This window comes from Nyctereutes procyonoides, unplaced genomic scaffold (assembly GCF_905146905.1).
Source record: "Nyctereutes procyonoides isolate TBG_1078 unplaced genomic scaffold, NYPRO_anot_genome, whole genome shotgun sequence".
NCBI lineage: Eukaryota > Metazoa > Chordata > Mammalia > Carnivora > Canidae > Nyctereutes > Nyctereutes procyonoides.
In genome coordinates, this window is record NW_026575147.1 from 17883374 (window position 1) to 17907705 (window position 24332).

A 24332-nucleotide genomic window follows, 5' to 3' on the forward strand; every position below is an offset into this window, starting at 1 on the left:
GTGGAGTGACCACTGTTCACGTCCATTGAAATACCTCTTCACAACTCATTACTATCTCCAGCTGCTAGCTACTAGTATGGGTTTTTATCCTAGGAGGTGAAATGCCTGAACCTTTGTTATAAGATCATGGCCTTGGAATTGACTTTTCTAGGTATTGGGATGGTTTTGAACTGTGTCACTTGACATAGGATTGCAATTAATGGGCAGGGTTTTTCTCTATGTAAATATACCTGTCCCCTGGAATCAAATGGACTCTGCCCTCCTTAGCAATACTTCTGTTTAGATAACTGGATCACTTCTAATATTTATCTCCCTTCTTCAGTAGTTGGTAGGACTACTTCCTATTTCTCTGGCATGCTAGTAAAGAAGTGCAGAGGAAGAATCCTGTCTTCTAAAATGCCTCAGCCATCTGGTGGGAGGACCCAGTCTAGAGACCTAGAGGATCAGATGTGGCTTCCTTGGGCATTGATAAGCAGGTGATGTGTTTAGATTGATTATTCTGGTAGGATGATCACCAACACAACCCTGTGTTGACAGATGTCAGTGGTAAGGTTGGATTAAAGTCCAGACACAGACATCTCTTGGGCTAGTCACACAAGGTTTACTCATTTATAGGATTCTAAAGGAAGTCAGTACAGTCCAGATATACAATAGAGGTCACTTGATCAGAAACCATGGACTTAAAAGTTTATGCATACCAAAAAGGTTTTACCAGTAAACACCTAGAATGAGTGAAGGTGTAATTGGTTCCTTTAGAAGGTCAACTGCCCCTTGTAAGTCTGACCTCACATACATACAGATCCAGTTGGAGCAGTTCTGCACAAAGTTCTACACATTCTGTCTGACTACATGTTGGAGACTACTACTTTATCTAAGCCAGATATAACTCATTGATCTTGGGGTTATTCAGAATACAAAATGACTTCTGAGTATGGTATCCTCAAGGGCCTCATTTGTCACCTTTAGGTTTCTCAGGCAAATAAATCTGGTTCTAGTACATTGCTAACATGAGAGCTATGGAACTAGAACAAAGGTAAGGTTACTGGATGTCTCTGGGAGCCAGGCTGTGAGACTACGTGGATCGTGTACAGAACCCTCCCTGCAGTCTCCTTTGCTTTGCACATGGGAATCCCTCGGACTTCATTCGGAGCCAGCAAATTCCACTTGTCCTTTACCTTTCTCCAGAGTGTTCATATAGCTCTACTTTAAGTGTCCTCTAAAAATAATATACCACCAAATTCTTGTTACTAAAATTTTGTTTAGAATTTTTACATCTGTCCTCATGAAAAATATTTGTAGTTTCCTTTTCTTAAAATGTCTTTGGTTTTGGTGTTGTGGTAAAGATGGACTCATAGAATGAATTGAGAAGTTTTGTCCTCTTGGTTTTCTAAAAGAATTTGTGTAGAATTGGCATTGTTTCTTCTATAAATGTTTAGTAGAATTCACTAGTGAATCCAAATTAATTTTGTAGATACATCTGGTTTATGGTTAACAAAAGATAAATTTTCTTCCAATAGTATCCTCAGCAAAAGCTAAACAGAATGATTTTATTCCAGGAAGTACTTATTGGGTGATTGCTCTGGTACAACCTGGGCTGAGAAGCAATGGATAGTTAAAAAAGGAATTTTTTTTTTAAAAAGGAAATTATTTCCATTATAAAATGAATGTAATCTCAGTTAAAAAGTAACTGTCACCCTACAGCCACAACACTCTACCATTAAGTATGAATAGCAGTGTTTTAAAAGGTAGTTTGTATTTTATTAATCCAATCCAATCATTGTGATTATCTATTTTATATTCTTCAGTCATCTTCTGCTAATATTCCATTAAGAGAATTCATCATTAATTTAAATATTCTATAGAAGAAAAATGGCCGGTGTCCCCTCTTTTTGTGCTATATTAACCTTGTGTGAACATCTTTGGATATATAGCTTTTTCAGGATTTTGGATTGTAGTTTTAGGATAGATTTTCTCAGAATGGTTCAGCATTTGGGGATGGGGGCTCCTCAAACATTTTTTTATAAAGCGCTATTTTCTCTGTATATCACAGCAACCTCTTAAAAAAACTTCTAGTTGAAAGTATGTATAGCCATGTCCTAAAATATGCCTGTTTGGCTTTATAAAGATTTTTGTTTTCTATGCCTACTTAAGTTTACGAGGTATTATTTATTGTTTGTTTTCCTCATAGAATGTGTGCTCCATGAGAGCTAGGAGTTTTGTCTGTTTTATTCACTGTTATATACTTGAACTTGGAATAGTGCTTAACAAATACAAGGCGCTCTATAAATGCAGGCAGAAGGAAGGAAAACATTAGGGAAATGGGGGAGGAAGTTAGGAAGGAGAACATCTTCCCTCAGGAGAAAGTGGCAAGCAGCAGAGGCCACCACGTGGGAGTCACATCTTGGACATTCTTGCCTCGTGTTTTCAGAGTATTCTTGATTTTGTGCATTATTTGCATTGTTTTCATTTATTTCTGTATCTTTCCTGATTTTTTCCTTTTGCATTACAGGGTTCAATTACATAAATACTGAGCACCACTGTTTGTTAACTATTGATGTAATTGAGTACCATAAATGTCTTTGGCAATTATATATTTAGGCTTATATGATTTCATGTTAGAAATGGAGGACTCTCCCTGTGTGTGGAAGATTGTACATTATTTTTTTATACACTAAATCTTCTGTATGAGTTTGTGTTCCCTTCAAGGTCATGGGAACTTTGTGGTTGTTTCTCATGTTGAAATGTGATAAAAACTGCCTTCTTTTTGTGTGTTCCAGACTATTGCTCTCTTCATTTACTTGGCAGGAAGATTAAATGATGAAGGACCATTTCTGATTCTTTGCCCCTTGTCTGTTTTGAGCAATTGGACAGAAGAGATGGAGAGGTACAGAGCAAATGTAGCTGAAATTTTGTTTTTTACATTGATTAAGATTTTTTTCTGGGTAGTATGTGAAATATACTACCAGCATATTGTCCCAACTAGTGATTTTATTTCTTCCAGAAAACTCAGACCTGAGACATTGTAGGTAGAGAAAAAAATCTGATGGTGGGGAGAGTTCAGTGGATGTTTTTGTTACTGTTTGGCAATTTGAAGATCAGTACTCAGTAAATTTTGCTGAACTAAAGGAGAAACCATCTTTTTCACAGTGACTTGGGAAATAACCAACATGGAAAAAAATAATTTTCTCTTTAGAATTAGTACAGTGCCCTTATAGATACTCATCCAGCCCTTCACCTATTCACACAGGAACTTACCTATAGGTTTAATGTTACCCTAGATAAGATTCCAGATCCTAGTACTCTTTCTGCTTGTAGGACATCATGAAGTCTGCATGTCCATAATCCTTGAAGGAAATGTAATTTTCCAGATATGTCCTCCCTTCCCTTTGGTCCTGCATTGGTGTTCATCTACCTCTTATCTTGGATTCAGATTTGCTCCAGGGCTTTCCTGTGTAATGTATGCAGGTGACAAGGAGGAAAGAGCCCGCCTACAGCAAGACCTAAAACAAGAGTCACGTTTTCATGTGCTGCTAACTACCTATGAGGTATCCATTTATTTCTCTATAGCAAGATCTCTTACCTTGGGACCACAGAAGTTATAGAATCCACTGGAATTAAATTTCACTTTTTTTGAGACCATTCTTCTGGGAGAAAAGTCTACTTCCATTAGATTCTTAGAGAGGGACCATGACCAAAGAAAGTAAAGGACGACCATTGTGTTCTGGATTAGTTGGCTATCTCTCCCTCTTTCCTTGTGCATCAAGGGAAGAGGTGGCACTTGGCCAGTGAATAGAAGGAGCAAGCAGGTGGGAGAAAGGGTTTTTGTGGGCTGAGGCATTTCTGTTATCGCAGGATGGAAGTGGAGGACACTCCATTCCAGTTTCATTTTAAGCTGCTATTCTCTAAGTGAAGACTGAGTCACCATAAGCAAGACCTTCCACTTATTTGTGCCCATATTTTGTTTTCCTTTGAGATAGTGCTACTTAAAAATTATGCTCCGAACTTTTTTTACTTGGTGAATGAATCAGACTTAAAACTCTCTTAAACTGCAGGATTTAGCTAAAACAAAAAACAAAAAACAAACAAAAAACTTTTATAGTATCAGTTAATACTAGTTATACTGTGTCTTTTCTCTTAATTTTTCAGATTTGCTTGAAAGATTCATCATTTCTAAAATCGTGAGTATGTTGCACTGCCTCAGAAGCTTAAATATATCACGAGAGTCATGTCTTTCCTTTACGTTTTAGTACTTTGTCTCTTTCATGGTATGTCAGGTATATCTTCCTGGTTTGTCTTCCACAAGTTTTATTTGCAGGCAAATGACATAACAGGAGTCCAGCTCTATATAGCCCCTTGCTTATTAGCTGTGTGTCCTTGGGTTACTTAACCTTAGTGAACCTCAGCTTCTTCATCTGTGAAATGAGGATAATTAAATCTCACTTCAGATGGCTGTTGTGAGGATTAAATAAGATGTACATGGTATGTGGTTAATAAATACAGATTCTTTTTTTTATTTTTTAATTTATTTTTATTATTATTATTTTTAAAGATTTTATTTATTCACGAGAGACACAGAGAGAGAGAGAGAGAGAGAGAGGGGCAGAGACACAGGCAGAGGGAGAAGCAGGCTCCATGTGGGGAGCCCGATGTGGGCCTTGATCCCAGGACCCAGGATCACGCCCTGGGCTGAAGGCAGTGCTAAACTGCTGAGCCACTCGGGCTGCCCAATACTAGATTCTTTACATTGCAAATCGCATATCTTCTGTGGACTGCTATTTGGAGATTTTACTATAATATAGGAAGTGAATTATTTGAGCCTTTTCCTAGAAATGTCCTAAAGCAGTTTGTGCTATAAAATTCGATTTTAAGGAAGTCTTAAATATACTTTTAAATGATTAGCTTTCAGGCTTTCATATCAGCTCATAAAGTATAGTAAACTTAGATTTAATTCTTCATACCATCTGATACTTGGGGTAATAATGTTGCAGTATAAGGTCAAGACTACAGGTTCCAATGTAAATTTTAAACATTAGCCATACTTTAGGTGGATAAGAAAAGATTTATTAACAAGATTTCATTCTCTATTGCATGCGTAGTTATGATGTGGTTAGGTGGGGATTTGCATCTTTATTATTCAGAAACTTTTGTCTTTAAAGTGCTTTATCAGTATTTTAAATGTTAATTCTCATCCAAGTTCTTTGGAGTTGGATTTCTGTTTTCATCTTATTTTGAGATACTAAAGGCCCAGTCATAGATTTCATGATTTCTGCCCTGTATTTTGGTTCACTTAAGTTTCATTTAAGTAAGCACATTATCTTACTTTTCTTAAGAAGAAAATAGGCTTTCCCTCTCTTTTCCTTTTTTAATATCCAACTTAATACTTGTTGAAGATCTTTTCTTTGGAAAGATGCTGTTTGGGAGTTGCCAGCAGTGCCAGGAAAGTAAATTATAGAGCTCCCTAACAGGACATGGATTCCACTAGAGGGAGAGGCAGTATTTGGATATCCATAATACAAGGCAAGATGTGGGAAGTCTCAAAAGTCTAGAAGATGGGGACATAAATGTTTTGGGGTTCTTAAATTATCCTACATAATCTTCATGAAAACCCTAGTAGTTAGGTATTATGTATTGTCCACATTATAGATGAAGAAAGTAAGAAATTAGGTTACCCAGCCAGGGCTTCATTGCTAATAATGGCAAATTAGACAACCAAATGCAGCATGCAGTGCTAAGGAGACTTTTAAAGAGATCTTCTGAAAAAATAAATAAATAAATAAACATCTGATACTGATTCCAGAAAAAAACAAACAAAACCCCCAGGTACACCTTCTCAAATTATCTAGGTGCACTGGAATTTCACGTTATTCATCAGAAATACAATCTTTTTATATTAGATCATCCATCTTAAATCCATTCCACATGAATTTAAGAACCTAAGTAATAAGGAGGCATTTATAATGTTGCTAACAGTATGAACCCCAGGGACACAGATTTATTCTTTTGATATACTTGACAAGGTTATTTTGTATATTACTATATCACACACTGAGAAGAGCCAGAAAGTGTAATGTAATATCTGCCCTAAAGAGATTTAATGAGGAATTAAGATTGTGCACATACCAATATGAAAAATACGAAATTTTTTTGGATAATAGAACTATGAAATTGTCAGGTCAAGAAGATTAGAAATTCCCTCACCCCACTGTACATTCAGGGCTAGAATTCACTCCACCTCTTCCTCTTCAGGGAGTATCCTTTAGTGTACTTTGGTGTTCTTCCCTCCTTACTTTCACTGAGCCCACATCCACCTTCCCTGGAGGCTATTTCATTGAATAAGCTTTTACTGCATGCTTACCAAGTATAAAATTTAAATACCCAATTCTTCACAAGGAAATAGGATCTAAATAGTTTTGAATGCTAATTCTAACAGGCCAGGTGCTTTATTATGGCCACTTTGCCACCTTATCTCATGACCACTGTCTATCCTTGGTTGGACACTTACTCCTTGTAATTCTTCAGTGTCTCTCCTCCAAATGATACCCAGCAGAAATGATCCCAGCTACTATTCTCTTTGGACCTCTCCCGCCTGCCCCCAAATTCTCCCTCTCACTGTCATTCTTAATAGGTAGACTCAATAGGTTTCTGTTTCTATACCTGTTTTCTGGATTTTCTCTGTAACCTCAGAGGAAAAGGGTTTCTTCTTGTAAGGCCAACATCTACTCAAGATCTTTCTCTGATCTTTGATTTCTAGTTCCATAATTACTATCTTTCCAGCGGTCTTTCCAGTGTTCTGTCTTACTTGTATATACATTTAGTTTTTTAAGTCTAAGAACATTGTAATGAGGGGGTGCCTGGGTGGTTCAGTTGTTGAATGTCTGCCATCGGCTCAGGTCATGATCTCAGGGTCCTAGGGTCAAGCCCCTCATTGGGTTCTCTGCTCAGAAGGAGTCTGCTTCTCCCTCTCCCTGTCTCTCTGCTAGTGCTCTCTCAAATAAATTCTTAAAAAAAAAAAAAGGAACAATGTAATGAGATTATAGAATGTTTACAAACAAAAAAAATTTTTAGACAAAGTAGATTTTATTTTTATTTTTTATTTTTTTGTATATTTTTTTTATTGGAGTTCAATTTGCCAACATATAGCATAACACCCAGTGCTCTTCTAGTCAAGTGCCCCCCTCCATGCCCACCTCCACTTTCCATTGTTCGTCACCCCGTACCCCTGCCCACCTCCACTTTCCATTGTTCGTTTCCCAGAGTTAGGAGTTTCTCATGTTCTGTCACCCTCACTGATATTTCCCACTGATTTTCTCTCCTTTCCCCTTTATTCCCTTTCACTATTTTTTATATTCCTTAAATAAATGAGACCATATAATGCTTATCCTTCTCCGACTGACTTACTTCACTCAGCATAATACCCTCCAGTTCCATCCATGTTGAAGCAAATGGTGGGTATCTGTTGTTTCTAATGGCTGAGTAATATTCCATTGTATCACATACCACATCTTCTTTATCCATTCATCTTTTTTTTTTTAAAGATTTTATTCATTTATTCATTAGAGACAGAGACAGACACAGAGAGAGAGAGAGAGGTGGAGACACAGGCAGAGCAAGAAGCAGGCCCCACACAGGAGCACCATGTGGGACTCGATCCCGGGTCTCAGGGATCACACCCTGGGCCAAAGGCAGGCGCTAAATTGCTGAGCCACCCAAGGGATTCCCCCCTCCATTCATCTTTCGATGGACACCGAGGCTCCTTCCACAGTTTGGCTGTTGTGGACACTGCTGCTATGAACATTGGGGTGCAGGTGTCCCAGCATTTCACTGCATCTGTATCTTTGGGGTAAATCCCCAACAGTGCAATTGCTGGGTCATAGGGTAGATCTATTTTTAATTCTTTGAGGAACCTCCACACAGTTTTCCAGAGTGGCTGAACCAGTTCACATTCCCAAAAACAGCACAAGAGGGTTTCCTTTTCTCCACATCCTCTCTGTGTTGTTTCCTGTTTTGTTAATTTTCCCCATTCTCACTGGTGTGAGGTGGTATCTCATTGTGGTTTTGATTTGTATTTCCCTGATGGCAAGTGATGTGGAGCATTTTCTCATGTGCTTTTTGGCCATGTCTATGTCTTCCTCTGTGAAATTTCTGTTCATGTCTTTTGCCCATTTCATGATTGGATTGTTTGTTTCTTTGCTGTTGAGTTTAATAAGTTCTTTATAGATCTTGGATACTAGCCCTTTATCTGATACGTCATTTGCAAATATCTTCTTCCATTCTGTAGGTTGTCTTTGAGTTTTGTTGACTGTATCCTTTGCTGTGAAGAAGCTTCTTATCTTGATGAAGTCCCAATAGTTCATTTTTGCTTTTGTTTCTCTTGCCTTTGTGGATGTATCTTGCAAGAAGTTACTGTGGCCAAGTTCAAAAAGGGTATTGCCTTTGCTCTCCTCTAGTATTTTGATGGAATCTTGTCTCCCATTTAGATCTTTCATCCATTTTGAGTTTATCTTTGTGTATGGTGTAAGAGAGTGGTCTAGTTTCATTCTTCTGCACATGGGTGTCCAATTTTCCCAGCACCATTTATTGAAGGGACTGTCCTTTTTCCAGTGGATAGTCGTTCCTGCTTTGTCGAATATTAGTTGACAATAAAGTTGAAGGCCCATTTCTGGATTCTCTATTCTGTTCCATTGATCTATGTGTCTGCTTTTGGGCCAGTACCACACTGTCTTGATGATCACAGCTTTATAGTACAGCTTGAATCTGGCATTGTGATGCCCCTGGCTCTGGTTTTTTTTTTTTTTTTTTTTCAATATTCCCCTGGCTATTCGGGGTCTTTTCTGATTCCACACAAATCTTAGGATGATTTGTTCCAACTCTGAAGAAAGTCCATGGTATTTTGATAGGGATTGCATTAAATGTGTACATTGCTCTGGATAGCATTGACATTTTCACAAATGTTAGTTTTTCCAAACCATGAGCATGGAATATTTTTCCGTCTGTTTGTGTCTTCCTCAATTTCTTTCAGAAGTGTTCTATAGTTTTTAGAGTATAGATCCTTTACCTCTTTGGTTAGGTTGATTCCTAGGTATCTTATGCTTTTGGGTGCAATTGTAAATGGGATTGACTCCTTACTTTCTCTTTCCTCAGTGTCATTGTTAGTGTATAGAAATGCCACTGACTTCTGGGCATTGATTTTATATCCTGCCACACTGCGAATTGCTGTATGAGTTCTAGCAATCTTGGGGTGGAGTCTTTTGGGTTTTCTATGTAGAGTATCATGTCATCTGCGGAGAAGGAGAGTTTGACTTCTTCTTTGCCAATTTGAATGCCTTTAATGTCTTTTTGTTGTCTGATTGCTGAGGCTAGGACTTCCAATACTATGTTGAATAGCAGTGGTGAGAGTGGACATCCCTGTCATGTTCCTGATCTTAGGGGAAAGGCTCCCGGTGCTTCCCCATTGAGAATGATATATGCTGTGGGCTTTTCATAGATGACTTTTAAGATGCTGAGGAATGTTCCCTCTATCCCTACATTCTGAAGAGTTTTGATCAGGAATGGATGCTGTATTTTGTCAAATGCTTTCTCTGCATCTGTTGAGAGGATCATAGGGTTCTTGTTTTTTCTCTTGCTGATATGATGAATCACATTGTTTTACGAGTGTTGAACCAGCCTTGCGTCCCAGGGATAAATCCTACTTGGTCATGGTGAATAATCTTCTTAATGTATTGTTGTATCCTATTGGCTAGTATCTTGTTGAGAATTTTTGCATCCATGTTCATCAGGGATATTGGTCTATAATTCTCCTTTTTGGTGGGGTCTTTGTCTGGTTTTGGAATTAAGATGATGCTGGCCTCATAGACCGAGTTTGGAAGTATTCCATCCCTTTCTATCTTTTGGAACAGCTTTAGTAGAATAGGTGTAGTTTCTTCTTTAAATGTTTGATAGAATTCCCCTGAGAAGCTATCTGGTCCTGGACTTTTGTATCTTGGGAGATTTTTGATGACTGCCTAATTTCCTCCCTCCCTGGTTATTGGCCTGTTCAGGTTTTCTATTTCTTCCTGTTCCAGTTCTGGTAGTTTGTGGTTTTCCAGAAATGGGTCCATTTCTTCTAGATTGCTTAGTTTATTGGCATATAGCTGCTTATAATATGTTTTTAAAATCGTTTGTATTTCCTTGCTATTGGTTGTGATGTCTCCTTTTCCATTCATGATTTTATTAACTTGAGTCTTTTCTCTTTTGTTTTTAATAAAGCTGACTAATGGTTTATCTTATTAATTCTTTCAAAGAACCAACTCCTGGTTTTGTTGATCTGTTCTACAGTTCTTCTGGTGTCTATTTGAGTTCTCGAATCTTTATTAACTCTCTTCTTTTGCTCGATGTAGGTTTTATTTGCTGTCCTTTCTCCAGTTCCTTTAGGTGCAAGATTAGCTTGTGTATTTGAGTTTTTTCCAGTTTTTTGAGGGATGCTTGTATTGCGATGTATTTCCCTCCCAGGACTGCTTTTGCCGTATCCTAAAGATTTGGATCGGTTTTATCTTCATTCTCATTAGTTTCCATGAATCTTTTTAATTCTTCTCCTATTTCATGGTTGACCCTTTCATCTTTTAGCAGGATGGTCTTTAACCTCCATGTGTTTGCATTTCTTCCAAATTTCTTTTTGTGATTGAGTTCTAGTTTCAAAGCAGTGTGGTCTGAAAATATGCAGGGGACAATCCTATTATTTTGGTATTGCTTGAGACCTGATTTGTGACCCAGTATGTGGTCTATTCTGGAGAAAGTTCCATGTGCACTTGAGAAGAATGTGTATTCAGTTGCATTTGGATGTAAAGTTCTGTAAATATCTGTGAAATCCATCTGGTCCAGTGTATCATTTAAAGCTCTTGTTTCGGGATCCCTGGGTGGCGCAGCGGTTTGGCGCCTGCCTTTGGCCCAGGGCGCGATCCTGGAGACCCGGGATCGAATCCCACGTCAGGCTCCCGGTGCATGGAGCCTGCTTCTCCCTCCGCCTCTGTCTCTGCCTCTCTCTCTCTCTGTATGACTATCGTAAATAAAAAAAATAAATAAAAAATAAAAAAAAAGCTCTTGTTTCTTTGGTGATGTTGTGCTTATAATATGTGTCATTTGCAGAAAGTGCTGTATTTAAGTCTCCCAGTGTAAGTGTATTATTATTTAAGGATGTCTTTACTGTGCTTATTAATTGATGGATATACTTGGCAGCTCCCATATTAGGTGCATAAATATTCATGATTGTTAGGTCCTCTTGTTGGATAGATCCCTTAAGTATGATATAGTGTCCCGCTTCTTCTCCTACTAAGGTCCTTGGGAGAAACTTTAATTTATCTGATATGAGGATTGCTATCGCAGCTTTCTTTTGAGGACCATTTGAATGGTAAATGGTTCTCCAACCTTTCATTTTTCAGGCTATAGTTGTCCTTAGGTCTAAAATACTCATTTTACCAGCAAATACTCATTTTACTCTTGTTACCAGCAAATAGATGGGTCTTGCTTTTTTTATCCAGTCTGAAACCCTTCGTCTTTTGATGGGATCATTAAGCCCATTCACATTCAGAGTTACTAATGAAAGATATGAATTTAATGTCATCATAATACCTATTCAGTCTCTGTTTTTGTGGATTATTTCTTTGACATCCTCTTTCTTTTACAGAGTCCCCCTTAATAATTCTTGCAGAGCTGGTTTGGTGGTCACATATTCTTTCAGTTTCTGCCTATCTTGGAAGCTCTTTATCTCTCCGTCTATTCTGATGAGAGCCTTGCTGGATAGAGTATTCTTGGCTACATGTTCTTCTCATTTAATACCCTGAATATATCCTGCCAGCCATTTCTGGCCTGCCAGGTCTCTGTGGAGAGGTCTGCTGTTATCTAATATTTCTCCCCATATAAGTTAGAGATATCTTGTCTCCTGTTGCTTTAAGGATTTTCTCTTTATCTTTGGAATTTCAAGTTTCACAATTAAATGGGAGGCGTTGAATGGTTTTTATTGATTTTAGGGCGGGACTCTATCTCCTGGATCTGAATGCCTGTTTCCCTCCCCAAATTAGGGAAGTTCTCAGCCAAGGTTTGTTCAAATATTCTTTCTGGCTCTCTGTCCATCTCAGTGCCCTCTGGAACCCCAATTAAATGTAGATTTTTCCTTCTGAGGCTGTCATTTATTTCCCTTAACTTTTCCTTGTGGTCTTTTGTTTTTCTCTCTTTTCCTCAGCTTCCTTTCTTGCTGTCAACTTGTCTTCTATGTCACTCCCTCTTTCTTCTGCCTCATTAACCCGTGTTGTTAGGACCTCCAGTTTGGATTGCATCTCATTTAATTGATTTTTAATTTCGGCCTGATTAGATCTAAATTCTGCAGTTATGAAGTCTCTTGATTCCTTTATACTTTTTTCCAGAGGCACCAGTAGCTTTATAATTGTGCTCCTGAATTGGCTTTCTGACCTCGAATTGTAATCCAAATTCTGTTACTGAGTACTGATTCTGATTGTTTCTTTTGTGGTGAGTTCTTCTTTCTAGTCATTTTGCTCAGTGCAGTGTGGCTAAAAATAGTTGTACTGGGAAAAGGAAGAAAAGAAAAGAAAAAAGAAAAAAACAACAACAAAAAAAAAACAAGGAGGGGTCTTCTCTGGTTCTATATACTGTAAATCCCTTGACTTCCCCTGGAGCTTTCCAGTGCTGCTGGGTCAAGAATTTGTTCCTCCTCTGTCTTTCCAGGTGGTCTTCTGTGGGAGGGGCCTGCTGTGCTGATTCTCAGGTGTTTGTACCTGGAGGTGCTGCCCCACCCCCTGGGAGGTGAATGGCTCAGGTGGAGCTGTTTACCTCTTGAGGCCTCTGTTCCCTGGTGGCCCTGCTTCATCCCAGGCATTGGGTGACACCAGGAGAGGCAACACCACTGGCTGCAGCCAGCTCTCCAGCCCTGGAGTCAGTTCCTACAATAACTACCACAGTCTCCCAGTCTGCACTGGCCTGGATGCTCCCAGCGCAGGGAGTGCTGACCTGCACAGCTTGGGGGTGCCTGGTGGCAGGAACGTCCTTGCTGCCCTGTGCCCTCCCTGCCTCCGCCTGCCCTGGGGGTGGGGGAGTGCAGGATCCTGGGTTGTGTCCCCCAGCACCCTGGGAACTGGGGCCTGTGCTGCTGGAATTGCACACCTGGGCTGTATCTCCCAAAGGCAGCAGGGTGCAGCCCCCTCTGCCTGGATCCTCCGCCTGAGCTTCTCCCAAGGCCCCACCGGGCGCACACTCCAACCCTTTACCAGGATCGGCCTGTGGTCTGGGCACGCTCTCCCCCAGGCACATTTCCTCTGTTAGTGACCCCAGGAGACTGGAGGCTCCACTGCCCCTCCTGTGGTTCTGCCCTGCTAAGCGCCTTTCTGTCCGGGAAGAATCCAGTGTGGATTTTTAAAGTTCCTGCTTCTCTGGGACTGAACTTCTCTGTCCCAGGAGGCTTTTGCTGCCCGGCCTTAGCCCAGCTCCTCGCGGGGCCCCTCTCCCACTTGATTCTTTTTTATTTTATTTTTTTCCGTCTTCCTACCTTGTTGGAAGTGCAAACTCTTCTCTCTGTAATGTTCCAGCTGCTCTCTCTCTAAATCTCAGGTCGAATTTGTAGGGTTTCAGGATGATTTGAAAGTTATCTAGGTAAGTTGGTGGGGATAGGTGACTTGGGGACCCTACTCCTCCGCCATCTTGACAAACTAGATTTTAAACCAAAGACTGTAACAAGAGATGAAGAAGGACACTATATCATAATAAAGGAGTCCAGTCAACAAGAATATCTAATAACTTTAAGTATTTATGTCCCCAACTTGGGAGTACCTAAATATATAAATCCATTAATAAAAATAACATAAACCCAATGAGGGGCTCCTGCATGGCTCAGTTGGTAAGCATCTGACTCTTCACAAAATAAAAATTTAAAAATCTTATAGCTGTCACTTATCTCTTGCATGGTTTCTCATTTGTGAAAAGGGATACATAATATGTATATATATATTTTAGTTTATATAGGCCTTTTTATTGCAAGATAATCATAGTATTTAAAATACTAATATTTTGTCACCTATAAGTGGACTTATTTATTTCCGGCTTTTTGCTATTTTATTCTTTTTTTTTTTTTTTTTTTTTAATATATCTTTTTTTTCTTTTTTTTTATGAGTATTTTTTTTTTAATTTTTTTGTTTTTTATTTATTTATGATAGGCACACAGTGAGAGAGAGAGAGGCAGAGACACAGGCAGAGGGAGAAGCAGGCTCCATACACCAGGAGCCCGACGTGGGATTCGATCCCGGGTCTCCAGGATCGCGCCCTGGGCCAAAGGCAGGCGCCAAACCACTGCGCCACCCAGGGATCCCGCTTTTTGCTATTTTAAATATTGTGGCTTGGAACATATTCATACAAACATATTTTTCCGTATTTTGAATTTTTTTATGCTCTATAGATAGCCACCAGTAACTTCCATAATATATTCAATGGATATATCTTCTCAAATGTCCGTTTGAAACATTTTATCTTACTCTCTGCTTTTCCATTTTTAAAACCCTTTTTAAGCTACTGTGACATCATTTTTCTTGATTTTTCTTCTGAATTTAAACCTCAGCTCTGCCTGATTCTAGCTTTAGGACTTTGAGCCAGTCACCTAACCTCTCTGAGCTTTAGTCTCTTTGTTGGTAGCAGAATGTCTACTCACCTATTCTTTTGAAGTAGATAACAGACATAAAGTCCCAACCATGACACAGGGTCTCGCACATAGTAGGTGGTCATAAGAGTTTCCTTTGCTTTCTGTCTCTAGCTCCTTCTTTTCTGCCCCTATGCACAGATCTTTCCTGTCCTAGAAAACAATTTCCCTTAAGTTTACTACCTTATGCAGATGTTTTATGTACATGGCAGGCTTTAGATAAGGCAATTTGAGGAGCACCTGGGTTACATCCAGTTCTTGATATTGGCTCAGGTCATGATCTTAGGGTCCTGAGATGGAGCTCTGTGTTGGGCTCCATGCACAGTGGGGAGTCTGCTTGAGATTCTTCCTCTCTGCTTCTCCCCCTAATCATGCGCATATGCACTGTCTCAAATAAATAAATCTTAAAAAAAAAAAGGCAGTTTGAATGTGTTTCTAATAGAGTGGGCTTAATACTAGTCTTCCCAATTAGTTACAGTTTTATGGCTTTTGGGTAGGAGATACATATTTGAGTTACACAAAACTGAAAGCTTGGATTTTTCTCTCACAGCTTCCCTTGGAGTGTTCTTGTTGTGGACGAAGCTCACAGGTTGAAAAACCAAAACTCCTTGCTGCATAAGACACTTTTGGAGGTAAACTCACAGGATAGTCTTAGTTTTTATTCAACTCCCTTTAAAGAAAATACTATCTTGGGCCTGTATAGAGTTAGGTAAGTTGAAAGATTTTTTTAGTCCGATTTCGGTAGGGCTGTATAAACATTTTGTGAGTGACAGGTAGTACTTAATATAGCCTAACTTCTTGCTCTCATCTTTTATGTAAGAGATGACATTTACTGAAATCTGGGTATCAAATAATAAGATACCACCTCAGTAAAATAACGCTGTATTTTTTGAAATGTTTCAACTCTCTTTTGATCTTCTTCAGAGGGGTAATTCTTTAAAAATAATCCTATTATAACTCTTCTGTCTGCAAGAGCAGATAATGCTGACATATTTTGCCCCTCTCCCATTTACCTTTTTTAAGGATTTGACCATTCACATGGAGTAATGAAGAGACCCCAGTGCATGCCATTGACTATTAGCTCCAGTCTCTCTTGTCTTTGTCACACTTTTAAGTCTTGATACCCTTGATCTCATTCCCTTCCCCTGATCTCTGGCACCATTCTGGCCTGGTGAGAAATGAGAAATGTCAGTGTAGCCTTAGATTTGCCCTATTTTCAGAGGAGCCCGTGGAACAGCTTGTAAGTAACAGGTACCCTTCTTGTTGACCTTATAAATGACACCACATATGTGAATTCCTGTAACCATTACTGAAGTTTGGTCCCTGTCCTATAACATCATATCCTATAACAAATCAGTTAATAAATTTAAAGGTGATTTGGAGGAAAGTCTTAGGTCTGAATTCTCAATTCATGGTCTAAAAGCTGCAGTTTTTAGCATTTTAATGCAGGTACTGTCACTGTCTATTACTAGTCCACTCTCAGACGTTATTGCTGTTTCCCAGTGGGGCCCCCTCTGCTCTATGATGTCTTTGGCTTCTTTTAGGGACACTTAACAGTATGTTTTTCCCAAGAGGTTTTCATATAGTAGCTCCTAACCCTATAAGAGACTGCTTCATAAACTATCATGGCAGTTTACTAATGTGTAATGGGATGAGAGAAGAGAAGCCCGTATAAAGGAACCCTGGGTTTGGAGTGGGGAAACCAAGTTCTGTTGCATGTCCCAGAGCCTTTCCTTATTATTCATAAGGAAACTAAGTCTCAGAGGGATTATGTGAGGAATTTCTGAGTCATCTACGCATTCTTTTTTAGGTGAGCTTTGAATTGCAGACAACTTGTTGGTTGGAAAGAATTGCATTTATTGATAGGGCTGACAGATGAAGAGAAGGGTAGTGCCCTTTTCCCCCCTTTATAATACTGTTTCCAGCTTGTTTGTAGAAGCTGGAAACACTTTGTAGTGGAACATAGGGAGTTGGTTTATGCAGTGTGCCTCATTTACATTTATAAAGTACATTCACAAAGTAAGTACTTATACCTTGACAAAGTAAGGCTGCCATGAAAGATTATGTAGAAAAATATTTAACAACATGAGAATTTTCTGCAAAATACCTTACAAAAAAGCAGTTTTAAAAATACTGTATACAAAGAGATCATCTCTGGATTTTTTTCACCCAGTTAAAAGTTTTGATGCCAAATGGACACTACTGTGAATAAATATATTAGCTCATATGACAGTATAAGTTGACTGTGGTGAACACTAACCCTGGTTATCTTTTTGACTTCATATTCTTTGGTCAACCCAGTCTTTGCTTGGTGACCACATACCATAAAAAGAGGAGTTGATTGTTGAAAGCATTTATTTCTGACCAGTTCCTGTACTTAAATTCTAAGAAAACATTGCCCTTACCAACAAAGCAGGCATGAGTGGGTGGACACTGATTAAACAGTTTTAAAAGAAAACAAAAAAAGGACTTTGAAAAAAAAATACTAATAACATTTTCAAATCACTTTTAATTGTGTCATTCTATCTGATCTGACATGTTTTCTTAATACAAAATCACTATCTTCTTATGACCCCCTCCCAAATCAAAATACAGAAACACAAGAATTAAAATAAAAACCAACAATAATTATCTTACTCCCTTGCATATGTTAACATTTGGTATATCTGTTGCCTTTACTGTGTGAAAACCCAATCACATAAATATGCATATATATTATTTTAAAAACCAAAACATACTGTATTTTTATATTTATAAGATATGTATATCTACACATACGTGTATATATTACCTTACTGTATTGCAGTATTTAAAATAGCACAAACAGGATATGGCTTTCCATTTTTGCTGCATTATTTAACTAAAATGGCATAAGTTCTCACTAAAGTCAGTTTAGAGGTTGTCCATTGCTTAACCTAATATCTGTTATTGTTTTTCCTAACCATTTATTTCATTAGTCTCTTATTCTTCGTGTTCTTATCTGTTGCTCAAAATTTAAAGAATATCTTTCATTTTGGCTTATGTAAGGCCCTGGAACATCCAGAAGACTTGATGTTTTGGATGTGCTGTACTGTAAAGTTTTATAGAAGGATATTATTTTCGTATAGATCTCGCTTGTCATGGTGGGCCTGATGCTATCTATAGCTTTTTCAAACTGCTTGAATATGTACCATGTTCCTCTGATGCCTCACTAGACTCAGCCATGTGAGTAATAAAATACAGCTTGAATCCTCACTAAGATTGAATAACAAGAGCCATATCAAATATTTATGTAGTACTTCAGAGTTCACACAGCGATTTTACTTACCTCCTTATAACAGTATCTCCTTCACAGGATTATTGTCCCCTCCTTACAACTGAAGAGGTATTATTTCCTACATCAGATCTCTAGTATACCACTTGAATCTGAATCTTCTTATTTTGTGTCTTCACGGTCATCCCATTAAAATATGCCTCTCTTTGTACAGGTGAAGGTTGTGATGGGGAACTCAGTCTTGCTTTTTAAGGTTATGGATTTTTTACTTTATTTATTTATGTATTTGAGTTCTCAGTAGTCTTCAGTCTCCTGTTGACCGGAACTCCCATCCAGAACAGCCTCCAAGAGCTCTACTCTCTCCTCAGTTTTGTGGAGCCTGATCTCTTTCCCAAGGAGCAGGTGGGAGATTTTGTTCAGCGTTACCAGGATATTGAGAAAGAGTCCGACTCAGGCAAGTTCCCTTCTTAGAAATCATGCCAAGAGGTCTGGGCCCAGAAACTGCCCTGGTGCATTATTCATACAGTGTCATAGGTAGAAAAGAAAGAGAATTGATAGCCAGAGGACACCTTCCAGGAAGATAAAGAGCCACACAAAATTCAGGATAAGAATCCTGATAAGAATCATGTTATATGATTCTACAGTAGGGCTTAATGGATCATTTTTAGAAGAAATAGAAGGTATCTGCTTCCCTCCACCCCCCATATAACTTCTGTAATTTTGTAGTTTGTTAACTTTCTGTGCTGTTTCCTGAGGCAGAAGGGTATGTGGGTGCTATAGTTCCAAACTACTCTTCAGCATTCCACAGCACTGCTGTTTCTGTTAACAGTGCACCAAAACCAAGTCTAGGATGAGTGGGTGGTGGAAGCAAAGGAGGGGAGCTGCCCTCGTTTATACAGCTGCCAGTTGCAGTCTTCTTCCTCTTGCACCTTTGCCCCTCTGTCTACCCCTGGATTTTTATCTCAGGATGATTGTTCAAAATAAATGCTAGGCATGCCTACTAATGGGTATCTGTGTACTAAATGAGTATGAGTTGGGAGGGCTTCTCATAGCTAAAATGCCCATACCACAAGCTGAAGATTACCTGGGAAACCTCCTCTGATTGCCCTTATGTTTAGAGTTGACAGATAAAATATATGACACCTAGTCAAATATTAGATGGGACGTACTCCTATTTGTTGTTTCTGTGGAATTTACATTTCACTGCATTCTTGTATTTTTATTTGCTCTACCTGGCAACCCAACATGTAGTGAAATTCTAGTTCAACCTAGTTTTTGAAGTTCATAACACCTAGGGAAGGAACAAGGGAGTTGAAGTGAATTTAACTAAGTTTGAATAATAACATTAGCATCCAGCCATATGACTTTGGATAAAGTGTACTTAACTTAGCTATAAAAATGGGAACGATATTACTTGGCTGTTGGCTAACTTCTAAGCTGTTATGCTGGTAAATCAGATTAAGTGCAGAAGTATCCTAGAAACAGTAAAACTTCATGCAAATGAGATCATTAATAAAAATCAAGTTCTTTATTTCTAGCTCTTGAGTTGAGAGCCAGTAACAATTTCAGGAGTTGGGAAAAAGAGCCCAGTGAAGGAAGAAATACAGTTGACTATTCAATCAGGGGGGTTGACGGCCCCCACATGGTCGAAAATCTGTTATAACTTTTGACTTCCCAAACTTAACTATTAATAGCCTGCCGTTGACTGGATGCTTTACTGGTAATGGAAATAGTCAACACATATATTGTGTGTTATATGTGTTATACTGTATTCTTAACAATCAAGTGATCCAGAGAAAGGAAAGTGTTAAGAAAATCCTAAGGAAGAGAAAATACATTTTACAGTACTGTATTGTATTTACTGAAAAAAAAATCTGTGTTTAAGTCAACCTGAGCAGTTCAAACCATGTTCAAGATTCACCTGTACTATGAAAAATTACCATACTAGTCCAGCCTGAAAATTTCATCCTACTCTTGTGTTGTTGGTTGTTTTTCCTTGCACAGCAAGTGAACTACACAAACTCTTGCAGCCATTTCTATTGAGGCGGGTGAAAGCTGAGGTAGCTACAGAGCTTCCCAAGAAGACAGAGGTAGTGCTATACCACGGCATGTCAGCATTGCAGAAAAAATACTACAAGGCCATTTTGATGAAAGACCTAGGTAATCAGAGGGCATTTGATTTAGAAACTAAATGAGGTTGTAATGTTCATGCAGAGAAATACTTTATTATCACACTGACTTTGTATAGTAATATGGGATAGAATTTTGTATTCTGAATAATGTTCAGGTCAGCCACAGTGAAACCATTATCTTTACCATAATGCAGACTTTATTGGTTGTTGCACTTGTGAAATTTACCCCCCACCACCACTTGTCCTTATTGCTTAGAAGTTAGTTAAGTGAACACTTCTAGGTATGCCAGTCATGGCTTTCATCTTCCTAACCTGTCAGATATTTAACACATTGCAGAGCTTTTTTGTTGGATCAGATTTACTGAGAGGAGTTGGGAGTGGGAACAGAGAGAGAGAGAGAGTAAAACAGGCTGTCATTTTGTGAGTTTCTTCCTGAGTTTCACAACAGTAGTTAAGGGAATTTGTGCAAAAGTAACAAAGTACTCCCAAGTTCATTTTATAGTTAGGCTTCCTTAAAACAAAGTGATAGTTAAGTAAACTTCATGTGGATGTGTTGTTAATTCATGTAATTCAGTGAAATTAAGGAGGTTAATACAGGTTTGAGAGATATATTACTGAATAAATACGCTTAACTTAGAGTTTTCATTTTGTTCTTTTGTTTTTATTCAGTAGTCTGTATCTTTCTTTCTGTCTCTCTGTTTTCAGATGCATTTGAAAGTGAGATGGCAAAGAAAGTCAAACTTCAAAATGTCTTATCCCAGCTTCGAAAGTGTGTGGATCACCCATATCTGTTTGAGGGTGAGACAGTGCCCTTTTTTCTCACATTGCTTTTCATGAACATTTTTGTGGCCAACATCATCGCACAGTTCTTCAAAGCAATTACCTGTATTTACCATCTAGTTTCGTCCCATTTTCTTGTTAATGTTTTATGTTGATGTATCTAATATATTGCTCATATCCAACTTCCATTGTCCTGTTAGTGTCCCTATGGCTTTGATTCCTCTTTTTTTTTAAAACTCAAAATTGGGTCATAAATTGTGAATTATATTTGTCTGTCTCTTTATTGTCCTATAATCCAGAAACATTCCTCAGCTTTTTTTTTTTTCCCTTTTTGATCTTGTCTGAAATAACAGTTTTGAAGAATCTCAAGGCCATCTTGCAGGTTGTCTCATAAACCTGTATTTAGGGATCATTTCTTCATGATTAGATGTCCCATTGTCTTTTTTTTTTTTTTTATGTTAGGCTCCACACCCAGCATGGAACTCAATGCAGGGCTTGACCTCATGACCCTGAGATTAATTAAGACCTGAGCTGAGTGAGATCAAGAGTCAGACGCTCAACCAACCAAACCACCCAGGCACCCCTAGATGTCCCATTGTCTGAAACCCACTCCACTGTCAGACTTTCACCACCATCCTTGAACTTTACAAGTTTACCAGTGATCTCCAGTGGTTGTCAGTTCACATTTTAATTAACCTAATCAAAACCTTTCACACGGTTGATCACTTCTTTCTTGAAACACTTTCTTCCTTTGGCTTCTGAAACAATGCCTTCTCTTCTCCATTTGCCTACCTCTGCTGCTTCCCCTCCATCTTAGAGATGGTCTGCAAATTTCCTTCTAAGTGTTGCAAATTTCCTTCTAAGCTACTTCACATTTGTAGTGTTTTCATTTTTATTCAAACTAGGGCTTTTTTGATTTACTCTGAAGAGTAGCCTTTGGGACACTTCTAGGACCTCTGTGGACATGGGGGTGCTCAAACGGATAGGATCAGTGTGGAGAGTTTGCTACAGTCATTTTTAAGGGAGTATTTGCCAAGTAACACTAGGAATTGTTTTAAATGTCACAGAATCTTAATTAGGTACATTTCACAATTTTTTTTAAAGGCAGGGGTTATTGGGAACATGTAGATTTTGAAAGAAGCCCTTTAGGTTATTCTGACAGCCACCCTCCACCTTGAGAATTATTAGTTTATACATCTCAGCATTAATTATTTGTTTTCTTGAGTCTCAAATTTGTAGTTCTCTGACCTTTAGCATATCCTTGTGCTTCCCTTTCCTAGAGTGGGCTTGTTCCTTGGATGGACATTTATTAGGCATATTGGGGTTGTTAGGCTCTATGATTGGTATTAAGCAGCACCAAGATTGTCACGGAAACAATTTTAAAATGTCTCAAAGAGAGATGAGACTTAGGCCCCTTATCAATTAGAAGGAACTTGTCCTCTTGCTATAGCCTCACCATCAGCTTCTCTATTTAAGAAGTCTGCCCTGACCAGGGACACATTATTGGGAGGAGGTTCCTTCTTTTATAGGTGTGGAACCAGAGCCTTTTGAAATTGGTGACCACTTGATTGAGGCCAGTGGGAAACTTCATCTACTGGATAAGCTTCTGGCATTCCTGTATTCTAGGTAGGTGGACCGTTCACATTTTCTGCTCTGAGCTGGTAATTTTTAAAACCAAATAATGATTCACTGATTTCTTTATCTTTTTTTTAAATGATTTTATTTATTTATTTGAGAGAGAGAGAGTGAGAGAGAGCATGAGCAGGGGGCAGGGAGAGAGAGAAGCAGGCTCCTTGCTGAGCAGGGAGCCTGACGTGAGACTCGACCCCAGGACCATGACATGAGTCGAAGGCAGATGCTTAACCAACCAAGCCACCTAGGCACCCTAATTCACTGATTTCTTGAGACTGATTCCAATTTTCCTTTCTTTAAAACCCTGATTCTGATTCCTTCTCTGCAACCACACCCGCACCCTATCCCATCCCACCTCATCCCCTCCGTAATCATCCTTCCCTTTCCTGAATTCCTATAGCACCTAGGGTCCTAATTGATCTAGCACTTCACAATGCACTGCCTTAGTCTCCTGTTTGTTTTGTTTGTTTAATACTTTATTTCAATTCAGTTTGCCAGCACATAGAATAACACCCATTGCTCATCCCATCAAGTGCCCTCCTTAGTTCCTGTCACCCAGTCACCCCATACCCCTATCTTCCTCCCCTTCTGCAACCCTTTGTTTCCCAGAGTTAGGAGTCTCACATGGTTTGTCTTCCTCTCTCATTTTTCCCCACTCAGATTCACTCCTTTCCCTTGTAGTCCATTTCACTATTTCTTATATTCCACATATGAGTGAAACCCTCTCCAATTGACTTATTTCACTCAGCATAATACCCTCTAGTTCCATCCACATTGAAGTAAATGGTGGGTATTCATCCTTTCTGATGGCTGAGTAATATTCCATATATACACACACACACACGCGCGCGCACACACACACACACATATATATATCACATTTTATATGTATATATATATACCACATCTTCTTTATCCATTCATCTGTGGAAGGACATTGTGGCTCCTTCCACAGTTTGGCTCTTGTGGACATTGTTGCTATGAACATTGGGGTGCAGGTGTCCTGGCCTGCATCTGTATCTTTGGGGTAAATACCCACTAGTGCAATTGCTGGGTCATAGGGTAGATCTATTTTTAACTCTTTGAGGAACCTCCACACTGTTTTCCAGAGTGGCTGTACCAGTTTGCATTCCCATCAACAGTGCAAAAGGGTTCTCTTTCTCCACATCCTCTCTAACATTTATTGTTTTCCTGTCTTGTTAATTTTCACCATTCTCACTGGTGTGAGGTGGTATCTCATTGTGGTTTTCATTTATATTTCCCTGATGGCAAGTGATGCAGAGCATATTTTCATGTGCTTGTTGGCCAAGTGTATGTCTTCTTTGGTGAAATGTCTGTTCACGTCTTCTGCCCATTTCATGATTGGATTTTTTTGTTTCTTGGGTGTTCAGTTTGATAAGTTCTTTAGAGATCTTGAATACCAGTCCTTTATCTGATAAATCTGCTCTCTGTTTAATTGGTATGTTATAATCTTCTTGCTTCACCTGTATTGTTTAGTTCCACAAAGACAGAGATAGCACCAAGCATTTCTTTTTTAATTACCTGCTGGTATCTTGCATTGAATTGGCACCTAATGACGGCTTAGTAAATATACACCTTAGTTAACCTGTGGGGTTTGGTTCAGAGAGAACTTGGGGGACTCTTTCCCAGGGACATGAATTGGGTAGCAGAAGACCAAGTCACTTCTGGAGTCTTAAAAGGTCCAGCTATGTGTTCAGTGGCCTGGTATCCAGCCTCTACCTGGTCCTTCTGGTCCCCAGTGAGAAGACAAGTATAAAAAAGGCCCAGCTTCCTAAGGATTTCATACTGTTCCAGGTGAGCCTGAACTAACCATTAAACCTCAGATATGGCAAAACTACCCAAC

At 38.9% G+C, this 24332-nt stretch overlaps 1 protein-coding gene across 2 annotated transcripts in view; it reads left to right on the forward strand.

Annotated features, from left to right (window-relative positions):
* Positions 1 to 24332, forward strand: part of CHD1L (chromodomain helicase DNA binding protein 1 like) — an 82464-nt gene that overhangs the window by 21740 nt on the left and 36392 nt on the right. The window contains exons 3-10 of one of the 2 annotated variants that reach the window (XM_055312448.1): positions 2778 to 2884; positions 3431 to 3545; positions 4147 to 4178; positions 15222 to 15303; positions 18216 to 18378; positions 19929 to 20084; positions 20762 to 20854; positions 22366 to 22462. In XM_055312448.1, coding sequence (XP_055168423.1) covers positions 2778 to 2884; positions 3431 to 3545; positions 4147 to 4178; positions 15222 to 15303; positions 18216 to 18378; positions 19929 to 20084; positions 20762 to 20854; positions 22366 to 22462 — 845 coding nt within the window. The remainder of the gene's footprint in view (positions 1 to 2777; positions 2885 to 3430; positions 3546 to 4146; positions 4179 to 15221; positions 15304 to 18215; positions 18379 to 19928; positions 20085 to 20761; positions 20855 to 22365; positions 22463 to 24332) is intronic. The other variant, XM_055312447.1, reaches the window with a different exon arrangement.